Source organism: Pyricularia oryzae, chromosome 1 (genome assembly GCF_000002495.2).
Source record: "Pyricularia oryzae 70-15 chromosome 1, whole genome shotgun sequence".
NCBI classification, from domain to species: Eukaryota; Fungi; Ascomycota; class Sordariomycetes; order Magnaporthales; family Pyriculariaceae; genus Pyricularia; species Pyricularia oryzae.
The window spans coordinates 821,878-848,058 of NC_017844.1; the positions used below are offsets into that span (position 1 = coordinate 821,878).

Consider the following 26,181-nt stretch of genomic DNA (forward strand, 5'->3'; position numbering starts at 1 on the left):
CTTTTAACAATATTCGGATTAAAAAGGGGGAAGAATACCTGACGGCATTCCGCACGAGATTCGGCTTATACGAGAGCCTAGTCATGCCTTTCGGGCTAACGGGAGCCCCCGCGACGTTCCAGAGATATATAAACGACTCCCTGCGCGAATACTTAGACGTATTTTGTACAGCCTACCTGGACGACATTTTGATTTATAGCCGCACCCGAACAGAACACGAAGAACATTTGAAACTCGTACTGGAAGCCCTGAGGAAAGCCGGGCTATACGCCAACGCCGCGAAGTGCGAATTCTTCGTGACGGAAACCAAGTTCCTGGGCCTGCTGGTCGGCGTCGAAGGCGTAAAAATGGACCCTGAAAAAATCACCGCTGTCCTGGACTGGCAAACACCCAAAAAGCTTACTGACGTACAAGCATTTTTGGGGTTTGGCAACTTTTACCGGCGCTTTATCCGAGATTTCTCAAAGATCGTAGCCCCTTTGACGAGATTGACCAAGAAAGACGTCGCATTCGAATGGAATAGCGCCTGCGAAACCGCCTTCCGACTGCTGAAGAGAAAGTTTACCGAAGCCCCCGTACTGGCGCACTTCGATTGGGAAAAGGATGTGATCCTGGAGACCGACGCTTCCGATTATGTTTCTGCGGGAATATTGTCACAATACGGCGACGACGGAATACTCCGCCCCGTCGCGTTCTTTTCGAAAAAACACACAGCTACCGAATGCAATTACGAGATTTACGACAAAGAATTGCTAGCCATTATCCGCTGTTTTGAAGAATGGCGCCCGGAACTCGAAGGGACGTCGTCCCCGGTCCAAGTAATTACGGACCACCGCAACCTGGAATATTTCACGACGACGAAAATGCTCAACCGCCGACAAGCCCGATGGGCCGAATTCCTGTCAAGATTTAATTTCCGTATCACCTACCGACCCGGGAAACAAGGAGCGAAGCCCGACGCACTAACCAGGAGGTCAGAGGATATGCCTGAGGAGGGGGATGAACGACTTAAGCACCAAACACAAGTCGTACTGAAAGAACACAATTTACCTGCCCGCCCCACCCGGTTACAACCCATAATCCGCCAAAACAAACCCCTATTGCCAAGACACCTGATAGAGCTACTAGACGCCGGATACGAATCCGACCCGATAACGCAATCTGCCCTAGAAGCGTTGAGGACAGGCGCCGACCGCCACCCCAAGCTGCAATTGGCCGAATGCGAAGAACGATCCGGCTATTTGTATTACCGCAATAGACTGTACGTACCCGATTCGAATAATCTGAAAGCCGAGATCCTGCGCCGCTGCCACGACTCCCCCGTCGCCGGTCACCCCGGCAAAGCAAAAACCTACGACCTGCTGTCCCGAGAATATTACTGGCCCGGAATGCTACATTACGTATCATTATGGGTAAAGAAATGCCAGACCTGCCGCCGAATCAACCCGTCCCGCGAAGGCCACCAGGGCCTCCTGCGACCCCTGCCCACTCCTGAACGCTCATGGCAACACCTGTCGATGGATTTTATCACACATTTGCCGCAAAGCAACGGCCACGACGCCATTCTAGTGGTCGTAGACCGCCTGACTAAGATGAGACACTTCGTCCCTTGTAAAGGGACCTGCAATGCCGAGGACACCGCCAACCTGTACCTACACCACGTATGGAAACTACACGGGTTGCCCCTGACGATAGTTTCGGATAGAGGCACCCAATTCGTGTCGAAGTTTTGGAAACACCTGACAACCCGTTTGAAAATCGACAGCCTGCTATCCACTGCTCACCACCCCGAGACTGACGGACAGACCGAGCGTTTTAACGCGTCCCTGGAACAATATTTGAGAGCTTATGTGGCCTACCTGCAAGATGATTGGGAAAGTTGGCTTCCCCTCGCCGAATTCACAGCCAACTCCCACAAGTCCGAGACCACCGGAACCTCCCCGTTTTACGCGACTTACGGATTCCATCCCCGCATGGGATTCGAGCCGGTACCCCTGAACCAGCCTTTGCCCGCCCAGCGGGATGCCGAAAAGCTAGCCGCCCGAATGGAAGCCATTCTGGAACAAGCCCGCGCCGAAATGACCGCCGCCCAAGCCCGTTACGAAGAACAGGCGAACCGACACCGTACCCCGGCCCGCCGGCTTACCGTCGGCCAATATGTATGGTTAGACGCACGGAACATCCAGACCGCCCGCCCGCAGAAGAAACTGGATTGGAAGAACTTGGGACCCTTCCGAATTTCTGAAGTGATTAGCCCGTACGCCTACCGTTTGGACCTGCCGTCGTCTATGAGAGTACACCCTGTTTTCAATATAAACCGACTAAAACCTGCTGACGTTGAGCCCCTGCCGGGCCAACAACCTGCACCGCCACCCCATTTGGAAGTGGAAGGTGAGAGAGAATACGAAGTCGAAGAGATCCTCGACTCCTTTTGGGAAACCCGCGGCCGAGGAGGCCGCCGGCTGAAATATATCGTCCGTTGGGCTGGATATAGCGAACCCACGACTGAACCTGCCGATTACCTGGAAAACGCTGCTCAATTGGTAAAGAATTTCCACCGTCGATACCCCCATAAGCCCGGGCCCCGGCCGTGACGGAGCTCGGCCTGGAAGGGGGGAATACTGTCACAGACCTGAAGGACAGCCACTGGGCTGTCGTTTAGTCATGACCCCTGTCACGTGAAGGCGCGAGGGCCGAGCGCCTCGCGCGCGTATATCTACGCGAAATCTCTGCAGTCTCCGATATGTAGCTCCTCGAGCTACGTCTTCGTCAACAACCACCTGCTACCCTGTACCTGGAAGACTAGATAGCCAATATACTCTGTCCTGTTACCTGATCGCCCGCACCTACCTGTCCGCCCTGCCTGCCCGTGACAGGATTCTAAGATTTGGATCATTTCGGCTGCTAATAAAAAGGGGCGTGTAACTAAAACGTAACAAATAATTATTATTTTTTCGGCTTTATCCTCGAGCAAATTTATTAGGTAACGTATCCGACTTTTTTCAGTCCTAAAAATGGCGACATCCTTTTTAAATTTGTCGGCCATTTTTATTAACCAACTATTAAATTGCGTCTTGTTTCCTGCGAATTTTGGGGGTAAATCGGCTCTGGCTTTTGTTTTATTATTGTAAACAGGGTTTATGCCGCCTGTTCCTTGGAATTCGGTAAAAGCTGGCCAAGCGGCCATCCCTTTTGCTTTGAAACTCGTTCCGCCGAATGCATTTTCCACTAATGGCTTTCGGTGCTTTAATTTTCGGTAGGGCCTGGGACTGGGTATATCGTTTCTCAACGCGTTTTTTAACCTAAGTATTTCCGCTTTTAGCCTAGCGATTTCGCCGGTTGGGTCGTTTGCGTCGCCCATCATTTTGGGGTTATTTTTTTGTACGTTTACGTTAAACTCCGGGGACCGCGAAAAAAGTGCAATTTCGATTTCGTCTTCGATATTGGACTTGGTGCCTGGGCGTAAATTTGTTTTGTTTTCTGATCGGGTCGGGTCGTCGATGGGGCGGTTTATTTGCTCCGTCTGGTTCGTAATCAATTTTTGTAATTTCCTGCTCGCAGGTGGATGGTCCTTCAGCCTGGGTATAGGTCGGATCGGTCGTGGTCGGGGACTGGAATTGACGTTCCTGTCGAACTCCGGTCGGGTCGGGTTTGTCGGGTGCGGATTTATTTTCGTCGTTCGCCAGCGGCGTAAAAATAGGTTGTTGCGCCTTATTTGTTAATCGTTAGGCCAGCGATTCTTTAAAAAGTAGAATTGTATCACGGCCAGGGTAAATATAGTACGGAAACTAGTCTATTGGCATCTATCGACGAAAATTTTATTTTGAGCAAAAAAAAGGAAACAAATAAAATTCTGAATTTGACGCGACGTAAATAAAAGTATCACCCTGGTGGGTCGTTGGTCAGGGGTCAGGGTTAGGGTCTGGTAATCTTATGGTCCAAATGTCACAAGTGTATTAGGCGCTATCGACGAAAATTCTAAACTGAAGAGAAGAGAGAAATTACAATCGACGACGCGCTTAAGAGACGCGTTTAAATCCGGAGGTAGTGGATCCTTGTCCGATCCCTGGCTCGGTGTGGAGCCGAGTCGTGATTCTGAGGGTAGGTCTAGGGGCCTAATCCTTACACTAAGTAAGTATTATTTATAAATTAAGTAAGTACTATTTATAAACCAGGTGAATATTATTTATAAATTAAGTAAGTGCTATTTATAAACTAACTAAGTATTATTTATAAATTAAGTAAGCACTATTTGTAATTGTCGATTAGTTTGTGTTTATTTATGTGTAAATTGAAACTATCCTGTTAGTAAATATTAAATAAACTTTCAAGCTGGTAATACAAATAACTATTTAACGGCTTTGTTCAGCCCACAATTGGCACCGAGTCTTTTTATTAAACTGTTAAATTATTAAAACCATTCGACAATTTATTTATTTTTGAAACACTTTACCTTGTTCCACGCTTTTACCTTCCATTTATTTTTTATATACGATTATATATTTTAAAACTTTTTTTGTTTTCGCCACCACTGCTGCCAATTTCCCCAACGCCCTCGCTGCCCTTAATTGCGCCTTACATATATGGGAACGGCAGCCTGAAGGGCACGAAAAATGCGTATATCGCGTTGATTATTACGGATTTGGGGCCCAAAATTATTATTCTTTTGCAGGTCACCAGGCAGCTTTTGGCAACCGTGCCAATGAATGGGAAAGTTGCACAGTTTACCCATCTCGAGATTGTACAACACTTGTTTGGACCGGCGATAACCCAGGGAGACCTTGCCCACCATTAGGTTATTCGGTTGAAGGGATAGTAGGAGACCCTAGATTCCCACAATGATAATTCAGCGTTAGGGTTCTAATTCGCGTTTTTTGTTTATTCTCGGCTATTTTGCTAGTTTTGTCGTTTAAGGGGAATAAAATAGAAATATAATCGGGAAAATCGTAAAAAAAAGAAAAGAAACAGAAAAAAAAATGTTTTTAATGGGGATTGTTAGTAAAAATGGGAATAAATAAAAACAAAAATCAAAACAAAAGTAATAATTACTAAACTTTGTCAGAGAATCGCTTGCACATCGGATTCTATGGCCTTATTGTTAAGATTGAAAGCAAAGCCGGCGCATAGACTCGCCATCTTCCATCTGAACAAGCGAGTGAGTCGCTCGCATTTAGGCCCACCATTCTTGGTCCGGATTCTATGTCGTTTTACTGGCGCTTTCAAACAGCCTGCTCAAGCTAGTCCAATCACATTATAGAGATAGAGCCACTCCCGGCCACGTGACGGTACAGTCGGCGAAGGTATGTCCTGCATAATCCTAATAAAAAGCTTTGCCATGGCTTTTGTATCTGCAGTTCCGTCGAACGACAGCGCCATCGGTACCCAAACAAGCATCCTCCACCATTCATGGGTCAGACCCACCTTTGTTAGCGATTCACACCCAAACACACCAATAAGTTTAACAGCTGAAGAATTTTCGCCCTCCGGGCGCCGGTCGTTATAGCCTCACCAGAGGTTTCAAACCGCTGCGCGCGCCCGCAAAGCACGCCGCAGGTTTTGCCGCAGGGCCAGGCCGAGTCGGGATACGTATTTCTCGACACGCGCACCGCTAACGCGCCTTAGCCGGCTGGCCGCGGAAGGTATTCCAGCCTCCCGGCCCTGGCTATTAAAATATTGCAACAGGAATTGGAAAACGTGGAAACAATCGGCAATTGGTTCGAAAAGGTTTTTGCAACCAAGTTCGAAAATTTACAGGCCCCGGAAAACGCCGCGTTTAGGAAAATTATTTTTAAATTTAACGACGTAATTAACGGCTGGTTCCTTAATCGCACCCTCCGTGAAAAAAAGCGTTCGCGCTCCCCGTCGCGTTCGCCGACCAGTTCCAGCGAAAGGCGCAGCATTTTAATTACGAGGACGGGCACGGCGTCGTCGGCCTCTAAAGGCAGAGGCACGCCCATTAACAAATCGGTCATATGGGCCGAACGAGCCGCCACGCCACCAGCGGCGGCCCCAACGCAAATTTTAACCCCGGCCACGCGTTCGTACCCGATACGTACGACGTCCGGCAATGTACCTAACAGCTCCGCAACTCCCTCCCAATCGGGCCGGGACCGCTCCCAAACCCCGAAACGTTTGACAAAACAGCCGTCCAACCGCATCCTAATCCGCGTAAATAATAAATTGCGGATGGTAACGAGGAAATTATACGCGGTAACGACCAAATTGGCCGAATTGGTTTCGGTATTACATAGTGAAATCCTAAACGCCAAACGTACCCCCACGGGCTGGGGTGTTACGGTGGCCTTTGAGGAAATACGGTAAAAATTCCTTAACCCCAGCGCGGTTAAGGCCATTATGGACGCATTGGACGCGCGGGAAGTTACTGTCCCGACAACCTGGTATATATACGCCGTCTCTGGAGTGCCCCGAACGTTTAATTGCCTGGACGGAAGAAAGGACGTATATAAGGTAATCCAGGAGGAAATTACCGTGGCAGCAGGCCAATAGCCAGTTAACTGGTATATTTCCAAATATGGTTACAACTTATATACGGCTAAGGGCACGTGGATAATATCTTTCTTTTAACCCGTAAAACCCTTTTAGTTTTTTGGAATATCGAAACGTGCGCGGAAAATTGAAAAATTACGCAAAATTATATATTATTACGACGGTTGCCAGGGATATTGCGAAATACGTCGCTGCGTACGGTAAACGCGTTGCGGTATATATGGTGAAACAAAATATACGACAAAGGAAAAGCCGTGCAAGGCAGCCCCCAAATACGTTAATTACCACGGCTATTTCCCATCCGGATATAAGAATTGCCCTGCCCGACTTTTAATGGTAAATAGGAAGTTTGAACGATTTTTACAACGTAAATTAAAAGGGATCCGCAAAATCGGACGTACTAACCGTACCGCGATTATTAACGACCGGGCTAAAGCGGCCCGCCGAGAGCCAGCATCTGCAATCCCGGTCCTAAACACCTTATCGCAGCATTCGCAAACCTCGAATTCCCGATCGAGCATTTTAAATAAAAAAACGCGACTATGCGAGGCGGCAGGGGCGGACATCCGCAATTTCCTGCAGGCTAAATAGGAACGTATGCACGACGAAATCGTTTGGGCAGCCGAAATGGAGGAAGACGCAGCGGTTGCCGAAATCTGCCCCGCTAATATAATAAACTTGGAAACAACCCATCGATTAATATAACGAAATATTCGTTCGGTAATATATAACGGAAATACCTCGACGTAATTTGGGCCAACGTAAGTAAAAGGATGGGTATGCATTTAAACTTATTGGAGTTGTACCATTAGAAAAAAATGGACCTGGTTAACGTTTAAAAGCCATAATGCGGGCTAAATATAATTATATAAACGCACCCGGGCTATAATATTTTTCCGCCAGTGGACAAATGGTACGCGAATATTTACGAAATTATAATTGGGTTCCGGCCCCGGGTGCTCACCTATATTAAAAAGGGGGCAGCCCTAGGGGCCGCATAACGACGGTTACCGCAGGGCCAAAATACGCGGGACGTATTTTGGTTTAAAATTAACGGAATATTATTTATTAACGTATATAGGGCTCCGGGTATTAAAGCCGCGCTGGAAATGGTATGCAATATCGTGCCAAATGGACCCACGGTAATAGGCGGCGATTTTAACGTAACGGTTGCTATATACCAGCCAGGCCGCACAGACGTACGCGGAGGGGATTAACTGACGGCATGGGCGCAAATCCAGGGCATACATTTTACAGGAAATATCGACGTGCCCACCCACCGCGACGGGGATTTACTGGATATGGTTTTTTCCAACCTCCCCAGCACGGTAATTGTAATTGACAGCAATTTTTACACAGGTTCCAACCACGAATCTTTTTATATTACGCTGCGGACGCGCGGCGTCCCCCGTCCGGAAGCGGTCAACGTTTCGGTTAGGGACGACCGATTACCAAAGTTCGCGGAGCTATTTGTTTTTAATATGCAAAATATACCGGACCCGGGATCCGCGGCCGATAACTACGCATTGGACGCGTGGGTAGCTGAATTCACAATTTTATGGGAGCAAGTGACGTGGGTCGTGGGTACGCCGGCGGAAAAAAGGGGCAGCTCGGCTTGTTATTATTTTTGGGTGACCAAGGGTAAAGGTGGCCATAACGTGGGTCCAATGCTATTTCCGAAACTAATTAATCGCGGCCGTATTAGCGGAGCAGTAGCCCTGTCTTGTTATACCGGCTACGCTTACATATAATTTGGCCGTCTCATCGCTACAAACGTCGACTTCGGCTCTAATCAACTATCTTTTGAAGTGCCTCAAAGTAGCTGCTGCCAATGCTCCGCTTTTCTGCTCAAGCGCTACAGTACGAGCAGGTCAGCAACCTGTGTCTTGCTTATTACTGTATCATGTTCCTTCAGACGTAGTCTTGCTTGCAGCTTTGAACGAAACCATTGACGTGACCGTTCCCACGCCAAGTCCTGTACGGATATCTTGGTGCTCTGTGTCCACCACCTCGGCCCCGATGATGAGGAGCATACTATGCACTGTATATACTATAAACTATATATCCTTTTCACACGTCTTCCTCCACATTGTTTATTATACTTCACTTATTTATAAATCATTTAATGCGCTTTTACACTTATTCATGTAATAATAATGCGCAACAATTTTAGTTCATATTTTTATTCTATATTACAAAGCGAAATGGTATTGTTCGCGTTAATATGTTATTAATATAACAATACTAATAATTAACGTTTGGTATTTCAATATATCCTAGTTTATTTGTATATAAACTGATATTATTAATGCGTTGGACCCAGTCTACACTCAAATATTAATTAATATTCTTGTTATTAAATATCAAATAAAATCTTCTATTGCTATAATTAGCACCGGGTACCTTTAAATTAATTAACAAGTACAGCAGGCAAATATAAATATCTAACTTAATCGCCATCCTAATTTTGATTTCTTAACCACCAAATAATTATTTCTCACAACTTTCCCCCCATACTTTTTCTACCGTTGTTTCTCTCATTACAATCCATTTTACTTTATTATTCGAAATTACCGCAACCGTCAATATGCAGTTTAACACAATTGCTGTTTCACTTGGCTTGTTTGCCCTACACGCTAGCGCTACACCTTATTGTAAGGTCGAACTACTGGCCAAACATCAACTTTATTTAAACTCATGGTTTTCACTACAACCGGCGGCCTATGTTCTGCCTGGCCGGCCCGGCCGTTTCAAGACCGCAGCCTATGAGCTTCATTTTGAAACAAGCGCCGACTGCAGGTTTATTGAAAGTCAAACGCTTGCAGGGACAATTGAAAACGAAGAGTGGAAACTTCAGATTTCTAGGGTAAATGCATAAACTTTCATTTGAAAACCCCACGGAGTAACTGGTTGGTTAGGGTGGTTTTTGGGTATTAAATTCAAATACAATATAGCATGCCAAGGCCTTAGAAACTTTTAGACTTTGATTATTTTAATGCAATACTCTTTTTAACGTTAGGCACATCACATAATAACATTCTCCACCATTCTTGGGTAAGACCTACTTTTGCTGGCTGTCACGAAAGCGATCACAAGGAGACAAGGCTGCGATATAGGGGCCATTCTATCCGAGGATCTAAAGCTAAGTGTAAAGGAAGAAGGCACGCAGTGCCAATCGCGTACACGCGCCTTGTGAGGATCAGGCCCCTAGACCTACCCTCAGAATCACGACTCGGCTCCACACCGAGCCAGGGATCGGACAAGGATCCACTACCTCCGGATTTAAGCGCGTCTCTTGAGCGCGTCGTCGATTGTAATTTCTCTCTTCTCTTCAGTTTAGAATTTTCGTCGATAGCGCCTAATACACTGAGGTTCTCCAATGTATGCCTGGCCGTGACAACAAACAGGTTATCGTTTCCCGATTTCGATTTGGGCATTAATTTAAAATTTACGACGATGGTGCTCCATTGTCGATCCGGCACGGGTAATAATTGTAAAAGCCCAGGGGTCTTATCCCTCGGAATTTTGGCTGATCGACAGAAACAGTTGGCGACATAGCGGTCCACTATTCCGTTTATGCCTGGCCACCAAAACTGCTGTGCCACCAAACGGCGGGTTTTATTGCGGCCAGGATGGGCCGTAACAATAGTCCTATAAATTTTACGAATTATTTTGGCGGGCCATTCCCCGTCGCCTGGGATTACCAATCTCCCTCGGTATAATACGTGTCTGTCGTGCAATAACGTCCAATATTTTTTTTCGGGGTTACGGGCTTTAATTCGGTACTGTTTTAGCAATGGTAAATGCTCGTTGGTTTTGAGCATTTTTTCAGCGAATAACAATTGTCCAATTGCGCCAATTGGTTCGATCGCTGCCAACAGCATTCCGAAACCGTCATCGGCAACAGTTTACCAATATAAAAAGGGGTTAACCATATAAAAATCGTCGCCAATATTGTCGACAGAACGGAAAATAACCATATAACGTTCTGTTTCCTAACGTTTTTTTTGATTTTATACATCTTTTGCCTTGCGGGTCAAAATATCTGCCAGCACGTTCTCGTTGCCAGGACGGTAAATAATCTCAAAATTATATTGGGAAAAAAAGTCGGCCCAGGCCGTTTGCCGAAAGTTGAACAACCGTTTCGTAGAAAAATATTCCAAAGCTTTATAATTAGTAATCGCCACAAATTTCTTTTTGGTGCCCATTAGTTTTGGTCTCCAGGTTTTTAACGCCCTAACAATTGCTAGCAATTCCTTATCGTGGATAGGGTAGTTGAATTCCGCCTATTGCATAATTTCGGAAAAGAATGCGATCGGATACCATTTTTGGATATTTGGGTTCTGTTGCAGCATCGCTCCGGCCACCACTCCTCCGGACGCATTATTCTTTACCCTTGTTTCGTAATCCGTTTGGTAATGGGCAAGGACGGGTGCGGAAGTTAACGCCTTCTTCAGGGTATCGAAAGCGACGCGGCAATATTCGTCCCATTAAAAAGGCACCGTTTTTTTCGTCAAATTCGTTAGCGGTTTGGCTACCCGGCTGTACTCTGGGACAAATTTTCTGTAAAAATTGCAAAACCCTAAAAAGGATTGCATTTTTTTTACGGTAATGGGTGGTGCCCACTGTTTCACGGCGGCTACCTTATTTGGGTCGACAGCGACGCCTTTAATACCTATAATAAAGCCCAGGAATCGTGTTTCTGTGACGTGGAACTCGCATTTTTTAATATCAGCCTGGAATCCAGTTTTTTTAAGCTTTTCCAGGATTTGCCGGACGTGAATCTGGTGTTCCTTTTTGTTAATAACAATGGTGCTAACAGGGGATATAGGGGTAAACCCTAGGTGCGGCGTGGTAAATAACCAGTGCTAAAAGCGCTAAATAATAGGTAGAAATGCACTATAATTTTGGTACTGATAAATAATTGGTTGGGGGAGATTTTGCTTTATTTCCCTTACATACTCTCCGACATCGAAATGGGGGTCCGCACGCCAGAAAAGGTTCCGGTGCCGCGAATGAATTTCCGAAAAACTAATTTGTATGGGTTTTTGAAAAAACACCCTCATTTGCATACAAACCATCTCTGGGTTTGCATTTAAACGTTAACTTGGTGAAATTTTCAACCCGGTACAGGGTAGCTGACTCGCAGGTGCAGGGTGGGTATTAAACCCGGTACAGGGTAGCTAACCCCACTCGCTGACCTTTAAATTGCATTCCTGCATTAACAAAGTAACGGAATTCCACCATTCCCCACTCCACTTCGGCACTAAATAAAATTGGCTATATACAAATAAAAGTGGGCTTATTACATGCAAAATAATGCATATAATTAACAAAAGCCACCTCTGTTAGGCGTACAAATAAAGGGGCACTCCCTACACCCCCTAATATCCTCGATTCCATAGAGGGTGATACAGTAACCCTTAAACCTAACCCTCACAATAAAAAACCCGTATTTTTGTTATTAGTGGATCGAAAATCACGTTTTCGGTGGTCGATCTCACTACGGAATAAAGCCGGACCTACGGTTTTAGTGGCTATTAAAGGCTTTTTTAAGGTTTTAAAAGCTACGTACGGGCGCTACCCCACTAAATTTCATTTTGATGGGGGGCACGAGGTAAATACAGAGCTTCAAGATTGGTTTGCAAGTAAAGGTGTTAATTTTAGCACCTCCAACCCCTACAACCATGGCCAAAACGGGCTAACGGAACGGTCCGTTAGGGTTATTTTGGATAGGCTAAGGTCTACCATTTTAGCGGCAGGTCTACCACTATATTTATGGTGTTATTTACTGTCAGCCGTGGTTGATTTAGTTAACCGTACAGCGGTAACTAACAGGGAGTTAACACCCTACGAGGAATTTTATTCCGAATTTCAACCTGGATTACCACACAGGCCTAATTTAGGCCATTATCGGGTTATTGGTACCGTATGCCAGGCTATTATACCGCTGGAAAAACGCCAAAAATCCAACAAATTGGCTCCCCGAACGGAAACAGTAAGGCTTTTAGCCCATTTATCCAATTCTACAGCGTTGGTTTACGCCCCCGCCAGACGGGCCGTATATAAAACCTCTACCGTAAAAATTTTAGAGGGTATACCCGCTGAAAATTTGGCTATTCCAGGGGAAACGCTACAGATTTCAGAGGGGGAAAATCCAGATTTAGAGGGGGATTCTAATTCTGAACCTGAAGACGAAATCTACAGCGCCAAAACTTTGGATCCAGTGGATAATAATCCCCTACCTCCCGCAATTACAGTTCCTCCCTGGCCTGTACAGTCTACTGTTCGCCCCCCAGAGCTTATAACGGTAGCGGTGCCTAATTCAGCACCTAAAATAACGGAAGTTCCGGTGTTTTCGGCACCTAAAATACAGAATATGGAGTTAAATTCGCAGTTCGAAAACCCAGATCCTATGGATATCGATTACGTGCATTATCTTTGTTATCAAACCCAAAAGAAAACAAAGAAAAAGCCCACTAAAGACGGCGAACCAAATAGCTACCAACAGGCCCTAAAAAGCCCTGAAAGTGCTAAATGGTTAGCAGCTTTAGCGTCTGAATTCGACCAGATCGTTACTGCAAAAACCTTCCGTTTTATCCCTAAAATTAAAATGCATACAGGCCGTAGACTAATCTCTACCCGGCCGGTGTTTAAATTAAAAAAGGATGAAAATAATAAGCCTATAAAGTATAAAGCCAGGCTTGTTGTTAGGGGGTTTTTACAGGTCGAAGGCCTAGATTATATCGAGACTTTTGCTAGCACTAGTATACCGCCCACCTGGCGTATATTATTGGCTATAGCTAATGCACAAAATTGGGAAATAGAACAAATCGATTTTATCGGTGCGTTTTTAAATAGTGACCTTACCGACGTAGATATTTATTTGCAAATTCCAGAGGGTTTTAGCGATTGGGCTAGATCTTGCAGCCCTACTACCGCTAAAATTTTAGTGCAAATGGGCTATAATCCAAAGGAAATGCAAGTTGTACTGTTGGAAAAGGCGCTATACGGTCTGAAACAGGGCCCAAGAGAATGGCAAACAAAGCTAAAAAGCCTACTTTTTACAGAAGGTTTTAAGCCGCTAATCTCTGATCCAGCTGTCTTTTATAATGCTAAATCCAAGCATTTCATTGTTACTTTTGTTGACGATTGCCTGCTAATAGGTCCTAAATTGCAATATATTCAGGATTTAAAAGCCCGTTTTAACAAAATATACGCATTGGAAGACAGGGGCCCTGCAGCCTATTTTCTAGGCGTTCAGATTATAAGGGACAGGCCTAACCGCCTGCTTTGGCTCCATCAAAGTCAGTATATAGAGGAAGCATTAGCAACGTTCGGATTAGCTGATTGCAAACCTATTTCTGTTCCCTTACAGCCGGGTGTGCTAAAATATAGTGGGGGCAAACCCGTAAATGCGCTAGAAATCAAATTGTTACAGCGTATTATCGGCACCCTAATGTATTTAATGCTATTAACGCGCCCGGACATCGGTTTTGCGGTTCAATGGTTATCTCGTTTTTTAACGAAAGCCACTACAATCCACTTAACGGCAGCTAAAAACCTACTTCGCTACTTAGCAGGTACTAAATCCCTAGCAATCTGCTACGGAAATAGGGTAATTAAAGCTAATTTACCACCTAACTCTTTGATTGGGGGTTTTAAAGGCCTAAAATTACTTGGTTTTAGTGACAGCGATTTTGCCGGGGCTAGGGAAGATTCAAAATCCACTTACGGATATTTGTATACCCTATCTGGGGGCCCTATAACGTGGAAGTGCAAAAAGGCTAGTACTATAGCTTTAAGCACCCCAGAAGCCGAAACCGACGCCTTAGCGGAAGCCCTGCGTGAAGCACAGTGGCTTAAAAGCCTATTTACAGAGATTGGACTACCTGTAAAAGGCCCTATTGCAATATTTGGAGATAATACAGGCTCTATAGCTAACGCACACAACCCTACGCACCACCAACGTACTAAACATACGTTATTAAAATTTCACTACGTAAGGGAGTTAGTTACAGAAGGATTAGTGACCCTAAAATACCTGGAATCCAAACAAATGCCCGCTGACGGCCTTACAAAGCCCCTAACGCTTCCAATTCACAAGGTTTTTTTAGAGCTTATAGGGTTAAAACCCCTGTAAACTTAGTTTTTACCTATTGAATTGTAGGGCACCTAGTTAGTTCGTTAGCTAACTACCACCATTTTTCTCCTTTGTTTGCAATTATTGGATTTTTGTTAGCCCGACACCAACCGATCTACCCAAACCTACCCTGCTCAGGTTGATTATTAAGCAACTTATACCGACCTTATACCCGAAGTCGAATCCGAATTTAATTAGCTCGCGTTTTGGGCGACCTAGCGATTTTTAATCTACCCTATATATTAAACTTTTCTGGGATCCACAACAACGAACAGCCAGATTAGCTACCTGGCTTAGTAGTAAGTTCCGTTGGTTATAATCTGTAGGTCGTGGGTTCGAATCCGGGGGTTGTTACAATTCTGGGGGTCTTTTTCAATTCGGGGGTTCAGTCAATCGGGGGTTTGGTACAAAGGGCTTATTCATCCAGGGGGTTCGCACCGGGGGTTCGAGTTGGGTTGGGACACAAGGGGGAATTTCTTTTGTTTTTTTGTTTTGGGGGTTTTATTTTACGTACTTTTCTTTTCCGACTTTATTTTTGGATTAAGTAGCAAAAGAGAGGGGGTGTTAATTATATGCATTATTTTGCATGTAATAAGCCCACTTTTATTTGTATATAGCCAATTTTATTTAGTGCCGAAGTGGAGTGGGGAATGGTGGAATTCCGTTACTTTGTTAATGCAGGAATGCAATTTAAAGGTCAGCGAGTGGGGTTAGCTACCCTGTACCGGGTTTAATACCCACCCTGCACCTGCGAGTCAGCTACCCTGTACCGGGTTGAAAATTTCACCAAGTTAACGTTTAAATGCAAACCCAGAGATGGTTTGTATGCAAATGAGGGTGTTTTTTCAAAAACCCATACAAATTAGTTTTTCGGAAATTCATTCGCGGCACCGGAACCTTTTCTGGCGTGCGGACCCCCATTTCGATGTCGGAGAGTATGTAAGGGAAATAAAGCAAAATCTCCCCCAACCAATTATTTATCAGTACCAAAATTATAGTGCATTTCTACCTATTATTCAGCGCTTTTAGCACTGGTTATTTACCACGCCGCACCTAGGGTTTACCCCTATATCCCCTGTTAGCACCATTATTATTAACAGTACCAACCCACCGCGTCTTTTTTCAGTATGTATTTTCCTTTGGCATCCTTTTGTATGCGAGAGGAACCTTCGGCCTTTTTGGTCTCTTTTCTTTGGGTATGATTCAGGTTTGTCATTTTAACCTTTGGCCTCGGCAGTTCGTAAAATTCCCGTTGCATTTCCTGTAAATTCGGATCGGCGTAAATTTCCCGGGGCGTGGGGATTTCCCAGGCCTGTCCCGACCTGGCCAGCAGTTTTGCTTTCCGAGGTATCGACGGAGGGCGTTTTGTTATTTTTTCCAAGGTTTGGATTCGTCGCTGTATTATTCGTTGTCGGGAGGCCGATTGATCTTTTTTTTCCAAGGCAGCATCTCGACGATCCGCGTCCGACTAATGTATAGGGTTTACAGACCCCGGATCTGGTGATTGGGTCATGTCGATATTTCGATAATATACCGCCAATGAGGGTAGGCTTTCCGGGAATTGGAGCCGTCGGTGACGATAGTCAGTAAATATTCCGTGCTCCGCCAGGAAGAGTCGACCCACGATCATTTTTTGTGGTATATCCAATACCAGCATCGGCGTTTCGCGGAACCTCCGGCCCTATATTACAAAAATGGCCAATGCAACAATATCGATTTGTTGCGAGGTTTTTCCGTTATAGCCTCCAACCTTTTGGGGGTGGAAGCCGACAATCTTAGGGGCTTTTAACGTTATATACAGTCGCCGAGCAAGTTGTTTGTTAATAAAAACGTACCCATTTGCTCCGGTGTTAATTAAGGCACGAATGTTATAATTAAGTCTATTTAGGGAAATGCTGGCCGTTATAAGTATGGGGTCGCCGCCTAGATATTTACGTAAAAAATCGTAGGGTATTGGTTTTTCCAGCAGCCTTTGCTTTGCAGCGATTTTTTCTTTCAATTCGCACATTTCGGTGGTTGGCCATATTTTCCCTGGGAGGGAGTCCAATTTCCCCAGGGCAATCAGTTTTCCGACATGACGACGTCTTTTCCAAATATATCGGTACCTTTTCCATGGTAGTTTGCAATAATTTGGTTAATTCGGTCCTCGGAAATGGTGGGGCGACCGGTGTTACCGTTGGGGCAATTCCTGCTAATATGGCCCGGTTTACGGCATTGGAAACATTTGCCTGCCCGGATAAGTCCACGCATCTCCTCCACATTTAGTTTGCCTTTTTGTCCCTCGTTAACAGCGTTTCCGGTGGTCCGGGCTGGTCCTCCAACACGTGGAATAACAAACCCTTTTATGGTTTTTTTAATCGAGGTGGTTTTGGTTTTATTTTTATTTTCGGTCCGCGAGGCGTAAGTTTTGGTGAGGTTATAGGAGATGCCATCGGCCGTACGGACGTAGGCGTTAAACGAGACGTTGGTATCCTGGTGGTATATAACCATTGCGATTCGCAAATTGGTAGGCAGGCGGCGGTGCAATTCCCGCTTCCAGCTTCGCTTCGGAAAGCCGCTCTGACCTGCCAATTTGACGAATTTGTTTTTGAAAATCATAAATTTGTCTTTCGTCGACATAATCAGCTTGTCCAATTTGTCCCGCGCTGTATCCTCGAATTTGGTATCTTTATATTCCTCGCGCAAATGGCCCATTATACCGTCGTACGTGGTAATTTGATCGGGGTGGGTATCGTTGAGGTAAAGGAGCAAGGTGTCGGCGGCGTCACCTCCGAAACGGGACTCGACGTAGGCGCGTTTATCTGCATCGGTGGGATAATGCGTTCCGTCGAGCAACAACTTGTTCTCGATCCGGCGGTGCCAAACCTCGAAAATAACCTCGTTTTTGTCGGGGTTATTTGAGAATGTCGGAGGATCCTTTACGCGGGATTTGTGGTGCGAACCACCGGAACCGGTACCAATAATAATCGCGGTAGTTTTTCGTCGGGAACGGGTTTCGCGGAGCAGGCGCGAAATGGTGGCCTCGTTTTTTTGCTTGGTGTTGTTTAGTAAATCGATTTGGTCCTGCATATGGGCAATGCGATCTTCCAATTCGTTTATTATTATTTGGTGTTCTTCCTCGGAAAAAAAAGCTTCGTTGGTTTTGCGTATCGGCCCATTAATATTTATTAATGGTAAAACTCGCTGGTCCCAATTATTTAACCGAACGGGTTCGTCGGTATTTTCTCGGGAATCGGTGGTTTCGTCCTCCCCCCTAACCGTCACAATATTTCCCACGCGTTCCCGGGTCGACGGGCGACGCTGGGCCCGTGTTCGTACCGTAGGCTGCTGACGCTGGCGTTTTGCGCGGGGGGGGACCTGTTTCGGGGCGACCGTGGTCAAATTCGACCTTTTGCCTTCCCAACTGGGCGGTCGGCTGCCGTTCGGCGTCGTTTTTGGTCATTTCGGTATCGTGCCTTATAGGCGTTCGTGTTTCTTTTTCGGTATCGTGCCTTATAGGCGTTCGTGTTTTTTCCTCGGTATCGTGAATATTATTATACCGTTCCCGGTAGCTGATTGGTTGAGCTTTAGATAATGTCACGAAAGCGATCCCAAAGAGACAAGGCTGCAATATAGGGGCGATTCTATTCGAAGATCTAAAGCTAAATGTAAAGGAAGAAGAAAGGCACGCAGTGCCAATCGCGTACACGCGCCTAAGCGAACAAATAACAAACTCACCCTGGCGCCTTGTCACGTGAGGTGGAGCTAGTCACGGTTGGCAGTCGCCCAGGCACGCCACTCCGTAACATCCGCCCTTCGGAAATCGATTTAAAAATAAAACTATCAACGCACAAAAATACAATCGTTTTCAGGCTTTTCCTGCTTATTAACCTCTTCTTCACCAGCTAAAGCTTCCAAATTTTCTATATTATTTTTCTGCAATCCAATAGTGTTCTGTTTATTAACCAAAAGCTCGTTTGGATCCGGAATCACCATTTTCCTTTTAGCCGGCCGTATTGCCTCCAATTGTGCTTCCAATAAACTGATTTTTGCTGGTAGGTAGCTAAAAAGGTATCTTTGGCTTCGAAGCTTTTTTGAACTTTAGCAAATAAAAGACGTGAAGTAGCGTTGGTTTTGTTGGATCGGGAAAATTTTTGCAGTTGAAGTCGGATATCTCGGGTCGTTTTAGGGGGTTTCCAAATAAGTAAAGACGGATCGTTAATTTTTTGGGTTGGGTTTTCCGGTGTTTTATCCCTTTGTAAACCGTTGTTTTTATTTTTTATAACGTTGGCGTTTGTTACGGAGTGGCGTGCCTAGGCGACTGCCAACCGTGACTCCACCCCACGTGACAAGGTGCTAGGGTTCGTTGTTGTGTATTCGCTTAGGCGCGTGCACGCGATTGGCACTGCGTGCCTTTCTTCTTTCTTTCGACTTAGCTTTAGATCTTCGAATAGAATCGCCCCTATATTGCAGCCTTGTCTCTTTGGGATCGCTTTCGTGACAGATCCATTGCATCTGAAGTCGCGTCCCGTGTCCCTAGCTAGACACAGCTCTGAAAACAGCAGACCCACAAAGAAGTCTCGAACAGATGGACAGTTCAAGATATGTCTTGTAGCTGACGATGCTGATCGAACCATCTTAAAGGAAATAGAAGGGAATGGCGATGAGAGGCATGTCCAACATGTCGCAGCAGCCATACGCATTCTGATGAGCGATCGACATCCGTACGACGAATCTAGCGGGTCAGGTTTGTCGATTGACGACTGTTTCCAGTCCGCCATAAACAACAGTGGCAAGATATTGATGCGTAGGGTTGGTTGACATGATACATATTATCGGCGTATACTGTAGCCGCGTTCTATCTGCGGCGGCGAAATTGGCTTTCCGGGGCGCCCTGGGTTGAGCTGGACGAAGATGAATCTTGACGACTTTCCGAGACATCTTGCACAGCCAAAGGAGCGCAATGGTGATAGAAGCTATGGCTGCATCTGGGCTCAGAGTCATGCAAAAGAGGAACAAACATTTCCGTGAGCTTCGATACTTATTGCGCAGAGGAAGCTGCTGAGATTTGGAGGTCGTTAAACTAATACAAATCTGGATATATCTTCTGTGGCAATGGCTGAACAGAAATTGGAAAAGGAGGCAGCCAAGGCAACCTACGAGGCAGACAAAGAACAGCACTGCAGGCCAAATAAGCAGCCAAAACATTTCCCATCTATAAGAGATCCTTTCATTACGCGCCAGTATCTAGACCAGCCTCACTTTCGTAAGCTTCCATAACTCGATTCACATGTGCAAGCTCGATCTGCGCTCCGCGATCGAGTGTACACGAATGAGGTTGAGATTAAAATCATGTATGTACCTTTCAATATGATGCCTCAACAGCGCTTGCATCCAGAATTACAGGGGCATTTCTTCCATTGCAATGGAGAAGAATACGACCGCCATTCAATTACAATATACTACAATATCACCCCGGGCAATCCGATTGTTACGTACTGACTGCCCATTTGGTGCTCGAGATTGTACGACTGGACAGCTCCCCGGACTTTCATGCGTTGAGCGACAGCTGAGGTCCTGTTTTGCCGACTTCTTCCATTCGAATTGGTACCGAAACCTGAATGTCCGTCTCGGCGTGGCCCATGCGGTCTCTCGGCTTCAGCAGCTGGCTGGGCGAACAACAGAAGAGCCAAGACTAAACCCCCCACTCCGGCGCATGTGGTTCGACTCAATTTGTATCAACCAAGACCGCGTTGAGGAGCGACCTTCCCAGGTCCGACTAATGGGCGAAGTTTACTCAAGATCCGTCAAGACTCTGTTTGGCTCGGGCCACAAATATCGTTATCGGCGTGGGACTCTGCGTGGCGGCTTTTGTACCAGATTTATTCCATTTTTGAAGCTCAGAATCCCCACGCCACCGACCGGACCGAAACTTCTGGGTAGATTTACACATATACGTTTCATGCAAACTCTTGCCTTCCAGCAACTATATAATTTTCTAGAATGTTTTAATCTTTGAAACCATTCTTGTACTTGTAGTCGGCATTTTCAATAACGTTACTTCATAGTCAAATATTGTTGATCGTCAACAGAAAAACCCCTGCCACCTGAAAAAGTGTTAGTCGCCTTCTAATTTCATTCATCCGTCGATCTGCGGCCGAGTCCACCACCTTTGTCAACCGTGCTAGTTATTTCAAATCTAGTGCAGCAACGAATATTCTTTGTTGCTTTCGCCCAAGAAAAACGCGGAGATCCCGAAATTCTTTACACCAATGAGGAGCTAAGTTCTTGATCAAGTACGCCAACCGGAATAGCCGTACACATTTTTGTGTGCCGACCACCAACGTAGGACGGCAAAGGCTTACAGCATGTTCTGAAATACACCCTTTCCTGTACATAAGTAAGGGACAGCTGCCCCGGGTCATCAGAAGAGCTACAGCCACAACTTTCCACATATATCTAACGACCATATACCCGGCACAAAAGTTCAAGATTATCCAGATCCACCTACTTGTCATCTCATAAACTGCTCATAGAAATGAAATTCGCACGCAATCCAGAAACACAGGCTGGTCATCAGGTTACGTTCAGCCGGCAAACGTTTGATGCAAATATGCAGAGTCATTCAGAAAGGCAGTCACCATCGTCACAGGACATAAGACAACACGGCTTCTCGAGCAAGTCGAAAATCGCTTTAGACGATTGTACTCAGGCCGGAGATCTAGGAGAGAGGAGGCGCATTGAGAATAGCGTTTTGCAGCGGAATTATCGTACGCATACATCCGTTTCAACCGAAGAACGGCGTTTTGAGTATTTGGCTGACCATTATAATAGGGCGCAAGATCACATAGAGGAACGACCTGGATTTGCATAATCTTAAGTACGCCAGGAACGATCAGCAAAGCCCTGAGGCGTGTGAGGTAGATTCATCGCGAGCTCCGCACTCGGTGATCCAAAGCAGCACCGCTAGTTTCCCGGCTGGACCCCGCAGGAGCTTCACAACACAGGATAGTCACATCACCCACCCCAAGGCCGCGACGGACGCATTTCAAGTTGCCATAACAGGCTCGCAAATCGAAGCAGAGACATTGCCGTGCCCGCAGTCAACATCCCTAGTGGCGCAACAGGTACCCCGGGTGGACTTTACGCAACCGGCTTGCATGCAGCTCGGATATCAAGCACAAAACGGGGCTGAAAAAGTATGCGACATCGATCCCGACCTTAGTTACTCGCCAGGAAGTGACCGTGATCCAAACCTTATCTCCACCTTTAGGCTGGATAAGACAGCGCCTTTGCAAAAAATAGATAAAAAACACAAGCTATCTTACCGCCGAATCTCTGTTGCTTGTGGTAAGTCGTTGTGTCGGCCAGCCAGCAACGAATTTTTTAGAATGCCGAGGAGACTTGCATATGTTTCAAAACTGACTAAAAGTCCTTATTTCCCCGCCCGAAAAGCAGTGCAGGAAGCGAAAAATCAGGTGCATTGTTTCTCTTGAGGACTCTAAAGATTGCAGCAACTGTATCCGGTTAAATAATGTCTGCACCTTCACAGCAAAAGCCCGACCTGTGCCCGAACATAAGGGGAAGCCAACTTTTCCGAATACTCAAAACATTGCAAGTTGGATAGGAGCAAACGTCAGTCAAACGACCATTGAATTATGCAATCTGGACGCTCCTAATGCATACGCCGACGCTACCACCTGGCTGCCCGGCGACATGATATGCGGACAACCTTCCGTGCCTATTGCAGATGCCCCATCACCTGCTTTTTTCCCGGTTCAAAACATAGACCAAATCCAACCATCGTTACTTATCGAACCACAGAAGCCTTTTATTGCAATACCTTGCAACCTTACAACCTACCCATATATTTTATCTGATCCCCAAAGTCACACGACTTTATGGGCTTTCCAAGGGATGTATTTGCAAGAATATCGGTTCGCATACGGGAAGAAGACTTTAGGATTACATTCAAATTATAAGTGAGCTAGTTCCTTTTTGCGTGATAATCTCTTACAAGGCTACAGGATAACACTACCGCAGTTATAACAACCTCCAACCACAGGGCCAGTTGTATCAGAAACAGGTACCCGAAATTATCAATGCCAACACGATATCAACTGCAGATCCCGAATTGTCGGTAACTCAGCATATATAACAGCAAGACACAGCACCCAACGTCCAAATGGTGAGCCGGCCCAAACTGCAGTGTTGGGAGCATGGATGCAACGGTCGCAGCTTTTCAAAGTTCAGCAACCTTTTAAGGCACCAACGAGAGAAGTCGGGTCAAGCCACGAAGGCAACCTGCCCAGACTGCGGAACTGAGTTCACACGAGCGGCGGCAAGGAACCTTCATCAAAAAAACGGCAAGTGTAAACCGCAGCCCAGCACATAGTCTCCGTGGTTTGAAAAGCTCTGTTGTTCGACAATCCAGCGAGTGAACTTTATACCCAAAACTCTGCACTCCTTTAGTCATCCACCTCTACGCGTAAATATATTTTCCATCTTTCAGTGCTTAAAGTGTGCAATAGGAGAGAAAAACTGTATTATCTTACTAGGTCTTTGATGTTTCCTTTTAAGTTATGTTTCTACGTTTAAATTTGGGATATTACAATACGGCATGCTCTTATGGGCATCGTGCCTTGAACTGTGACTGTCGCCTTACCGGCACAATCTGAGCCCAGTCTCCTAGGGTTCAGGAAAGCTTCAATGCTCGATGGGGAGCTGGAGACACGATTGAGTAAACTCAGCACTTGTTTCAACAAATGCCTAACGTATAAAGGGTAGTAACGAGGAAATTCCGAAGATGTAACTGTTGACCGAGATGCAGAGCGGGTAAAAAGAAAATCCAGCCGACGACGAGGAACACCAGGACGGAAATATTGATGTACATGGCCCAGCGCCAGGTTGTCGAGTGATTCTCAGCAAAGGCGCCACCGATGACGGGGCCAAGCAGTAGACCGATAGCAAAGCCGACGCCGATTAGGGCCTGGCCATGGGGGGCTTCGATGGGTGTGGAGAAAGTGTAGTTGTAGAACATGATGCTAGAGTTCGGGATTGAGGTTAGCAATATTGTTTTTTGCTGTAGATAAAATAGCCTGTAGAGAACAGAAATACCCTTGGTTTAACCCGGCACCCCCCCCCCCCCCCCCCAATTCCAATAATCGCCCTCCCGAGCACGACGAGATCCATACTTGTCGCAGCTCCCGCGACGGCAGCACCCGCCATCCAGATGCAAGCGTAGATGTGAACATGCCACCTCGCATCCATCCGGCGCAAGTTCTTTTTCATACTTTTCACCATCCCTTCGTTAACAAGGGTGGTGTGCAATCATTTCCGATACTGTAGCATTAAGGTAGAAAATGGTCCAGCCCGGTGTGATGTATGATAACGGCCCTTTAACGACAAATCGAACTACTCATCTTAAACCCATAGTCACCCTTCGTCGGTCCATCCCACATCCTTTTCAGATGTGCCATCTCGTGAGACAATCACTCGTCGAGTGCAAAGGACTCGACAATAGGCTCGAGCAAAATATACAGAAATAGCAAAGCCAGCTATATGCCCATTTTCCCACCTTTTTGCACACCAACAACGATTATAAAAAGACGACTACCTACAATGCCTGCTGAAGAAGTTTTGGCAGGGTCGCTCAGCATCTGCTCCCGAGTTATTTCTCTCGCTTGGTTTTTGAAATCGTAGCCTGGGCCCGGAAGGCGTCTACAATAGAGATGTTCTTCGCTAGTAGGTACGATATGTAACCTTGCTACCATTTCTACTTGACCTTAGACTCCCAATTGAGACTCCCCTCTGCCACGAAGTGAGCACAGCAGTTCTGTACTAGACCCTCAAAACCCCCAAAACAAGTCTTGCAGTACGTTAATCCAAGATACAAAGCGAGATCTCATTACGCTAAGATCCGGAATCGTACCCCTTTTTTCTACACATCGCACTTCTCAATTGTATAAATTTCATATGTCTCCCACATGTCGGGACTCTCTGTCCCAAATTCTCGTCCTCAACCTCTGCCCTCCCATTCTATCCTCTACCTTCGCTCAACACCTGCCAAAAGAAACGGTAAGGTTCAACCTGGACCTCCCCTTAAGATTCAAGGACAGAGCCTAACTTTTTTATTAGTCACACCCCAGCATAAACGTGCTATTTTGCCAATATGATCATGCAAACCATCCAACCGAATTTGATGCGCGACGCATACGACACGACCGGTGTGCCCAAACCGCCGCCACCGAAGCCCCGTCAAAACACTGTTCTCGTTCGTGATAAGGTCTTTCATATTTTGTAATGCTATTGGTACGGGATATAAAGGAACGAAAATGGGAAATAAACTACCAAGCCCAATTACATATCATTCAAATAAATTGGGAGGGTATACCCGAAGCATGGACGGAGGGCAGATAAACTCTGTTGGTATTTTAACCTTTGTTTTCATACCGCTGATACGTTTTTGGTCAAATTTAGCTGTGGGCTTTAATTTTTGTATAGGCATTGTTAATATGGAATATGTTCTTTTCTTGCCGCTTTTCGAGAAACCAGATATTACGCCCTCAAGATGCGATCGATCTTCGTGTAACCAAGGCCCCCTAACTTGTTTTGGCGCACATTACCAAGAAAGGAGCCCGAGGAACTGCGTTTGCCAAGACCCCTATTAGGCCATTATTTGGCCATGAGGACCGGCCACGGCGATTTCAAAGCCTACCATAACCGTTTCAATTATCAGGATGCAAACACCTCGTGTGCCTGGTGCTGGAAGCGGACCTCCCCTAAACACCCGGTGCACTGCCGCCATTCGCGGGCGGTGTGGAGAAACTGGCCGTAGCCTGATAACGACCGGCCGGTCGGGCCGCCAGACCGCGCCCAACGCCGCAAATTCTTCCAGACAAGCCTCGGGCAACCGAAAAGTTTTAAGGCGTTTTCGATAGCCACCAATTATTTCAACGCCCGCCCCAGAGCGGCCCGCCAGCGCCCCGCGCGCCACGAACGCATTTTACGCCTAAGGACACCGATTGTAAACGATTCAAATTCGGACGAGGAATAAATTTATTGCCTTTTCGCCTATATTTTACGGCACCAGTTGTCAGACGAACCCTCCGTGCACCTTAGGCACGGGGTCGCGTAAGTGAACTAACCCCCTAAGCAGGACCGGGCACGAACCCGGTCAGGCACGATCCGCCTCTGCCCTCCTTGTTTTCCCCCTGTGTAAATAAAGAAGATAGAACGCGCGCCGAGATACCCCTCGGGAGGCTGCTAACGGCCGGCTAACAAGCCGGGCCGAGCCCGGCGTTAAATAATATTACTACTACTACTACTAGATTGTTGCCAGGAGGTGTCCAGGCCATCCGCCACGTCGCATAATAACAATAGAGCTTTTGGGGGCCGGGCAAATAATAACGCCAGTGAGTGTAGCGATTAGACGTGATAAAATAGGAGCGCAGCAATAATATTGGACATATGGAAACTGAACAAAATAGCTCGGGAAAAAAACTGGAAATGGAAGGAATGGAGAACGGGGACTCCGAGTCGATTGGTTGCGG

General features: G+C 46.1%; 3 protein-coding genes across 3 annotated transcripts; all 3 read left to right on the forward strand.

Annotated features, from left to right (window-relative positions):
* Positions 1-4,976: 4,976 nt before the first annotated feature.
* On the forward strand, positions 4,977-6,321 carry MGG_16049 (uncharacterized protein; the record flags this gene model as incomplete). The annotated part of the gene is made up of 4 exons (XM_003708896.1): positions 4,977-4,994; positions 5,063-5,155; positions 5,238-5,300; positions 5,683-6,321. 4 exons carry the CDS (start codon positions 4,977-4,979, stop codon positions 6,319-6,321), a joined length of 813 nt encoding a protein of 270 aa, XP_003708944.1.
* Positions 6,322-15,244: 8,923 nt separating this feature from the next.
* Positions 15,245-15,707, forward strand: MGG_16050 (uncharacterized protein; the record flags this gene model as incomplete). The annotated part of the gene is made up of 3 exons (XM_003708897.1): positions 15,245-15,359; positions 15,517-15,585; positions 15,649-15,707. Coding segments are annotated over 3 exons (243 nt in total), but the record flags the coding sequence as incomplete, so codon positions are not given.
* Positions 15,708-22,315: 6,608 nt separating this feature from the next.
* MGG_16051 (uncharacterized protein) lies at positions 22,316-22,615 on the forward strand (the record flags this gene model as incomplete). The annotated part of the gene is made up of 1 exon (XM_003708898.1): positions 22,316-22,615. A coding segment is annotated over one exon (300 nt), but the record flags the coding sequence as incomplete, so codon positions are not given.
* Positions 22,616-26,181: the final 3,566 nt, after the last annotated feature.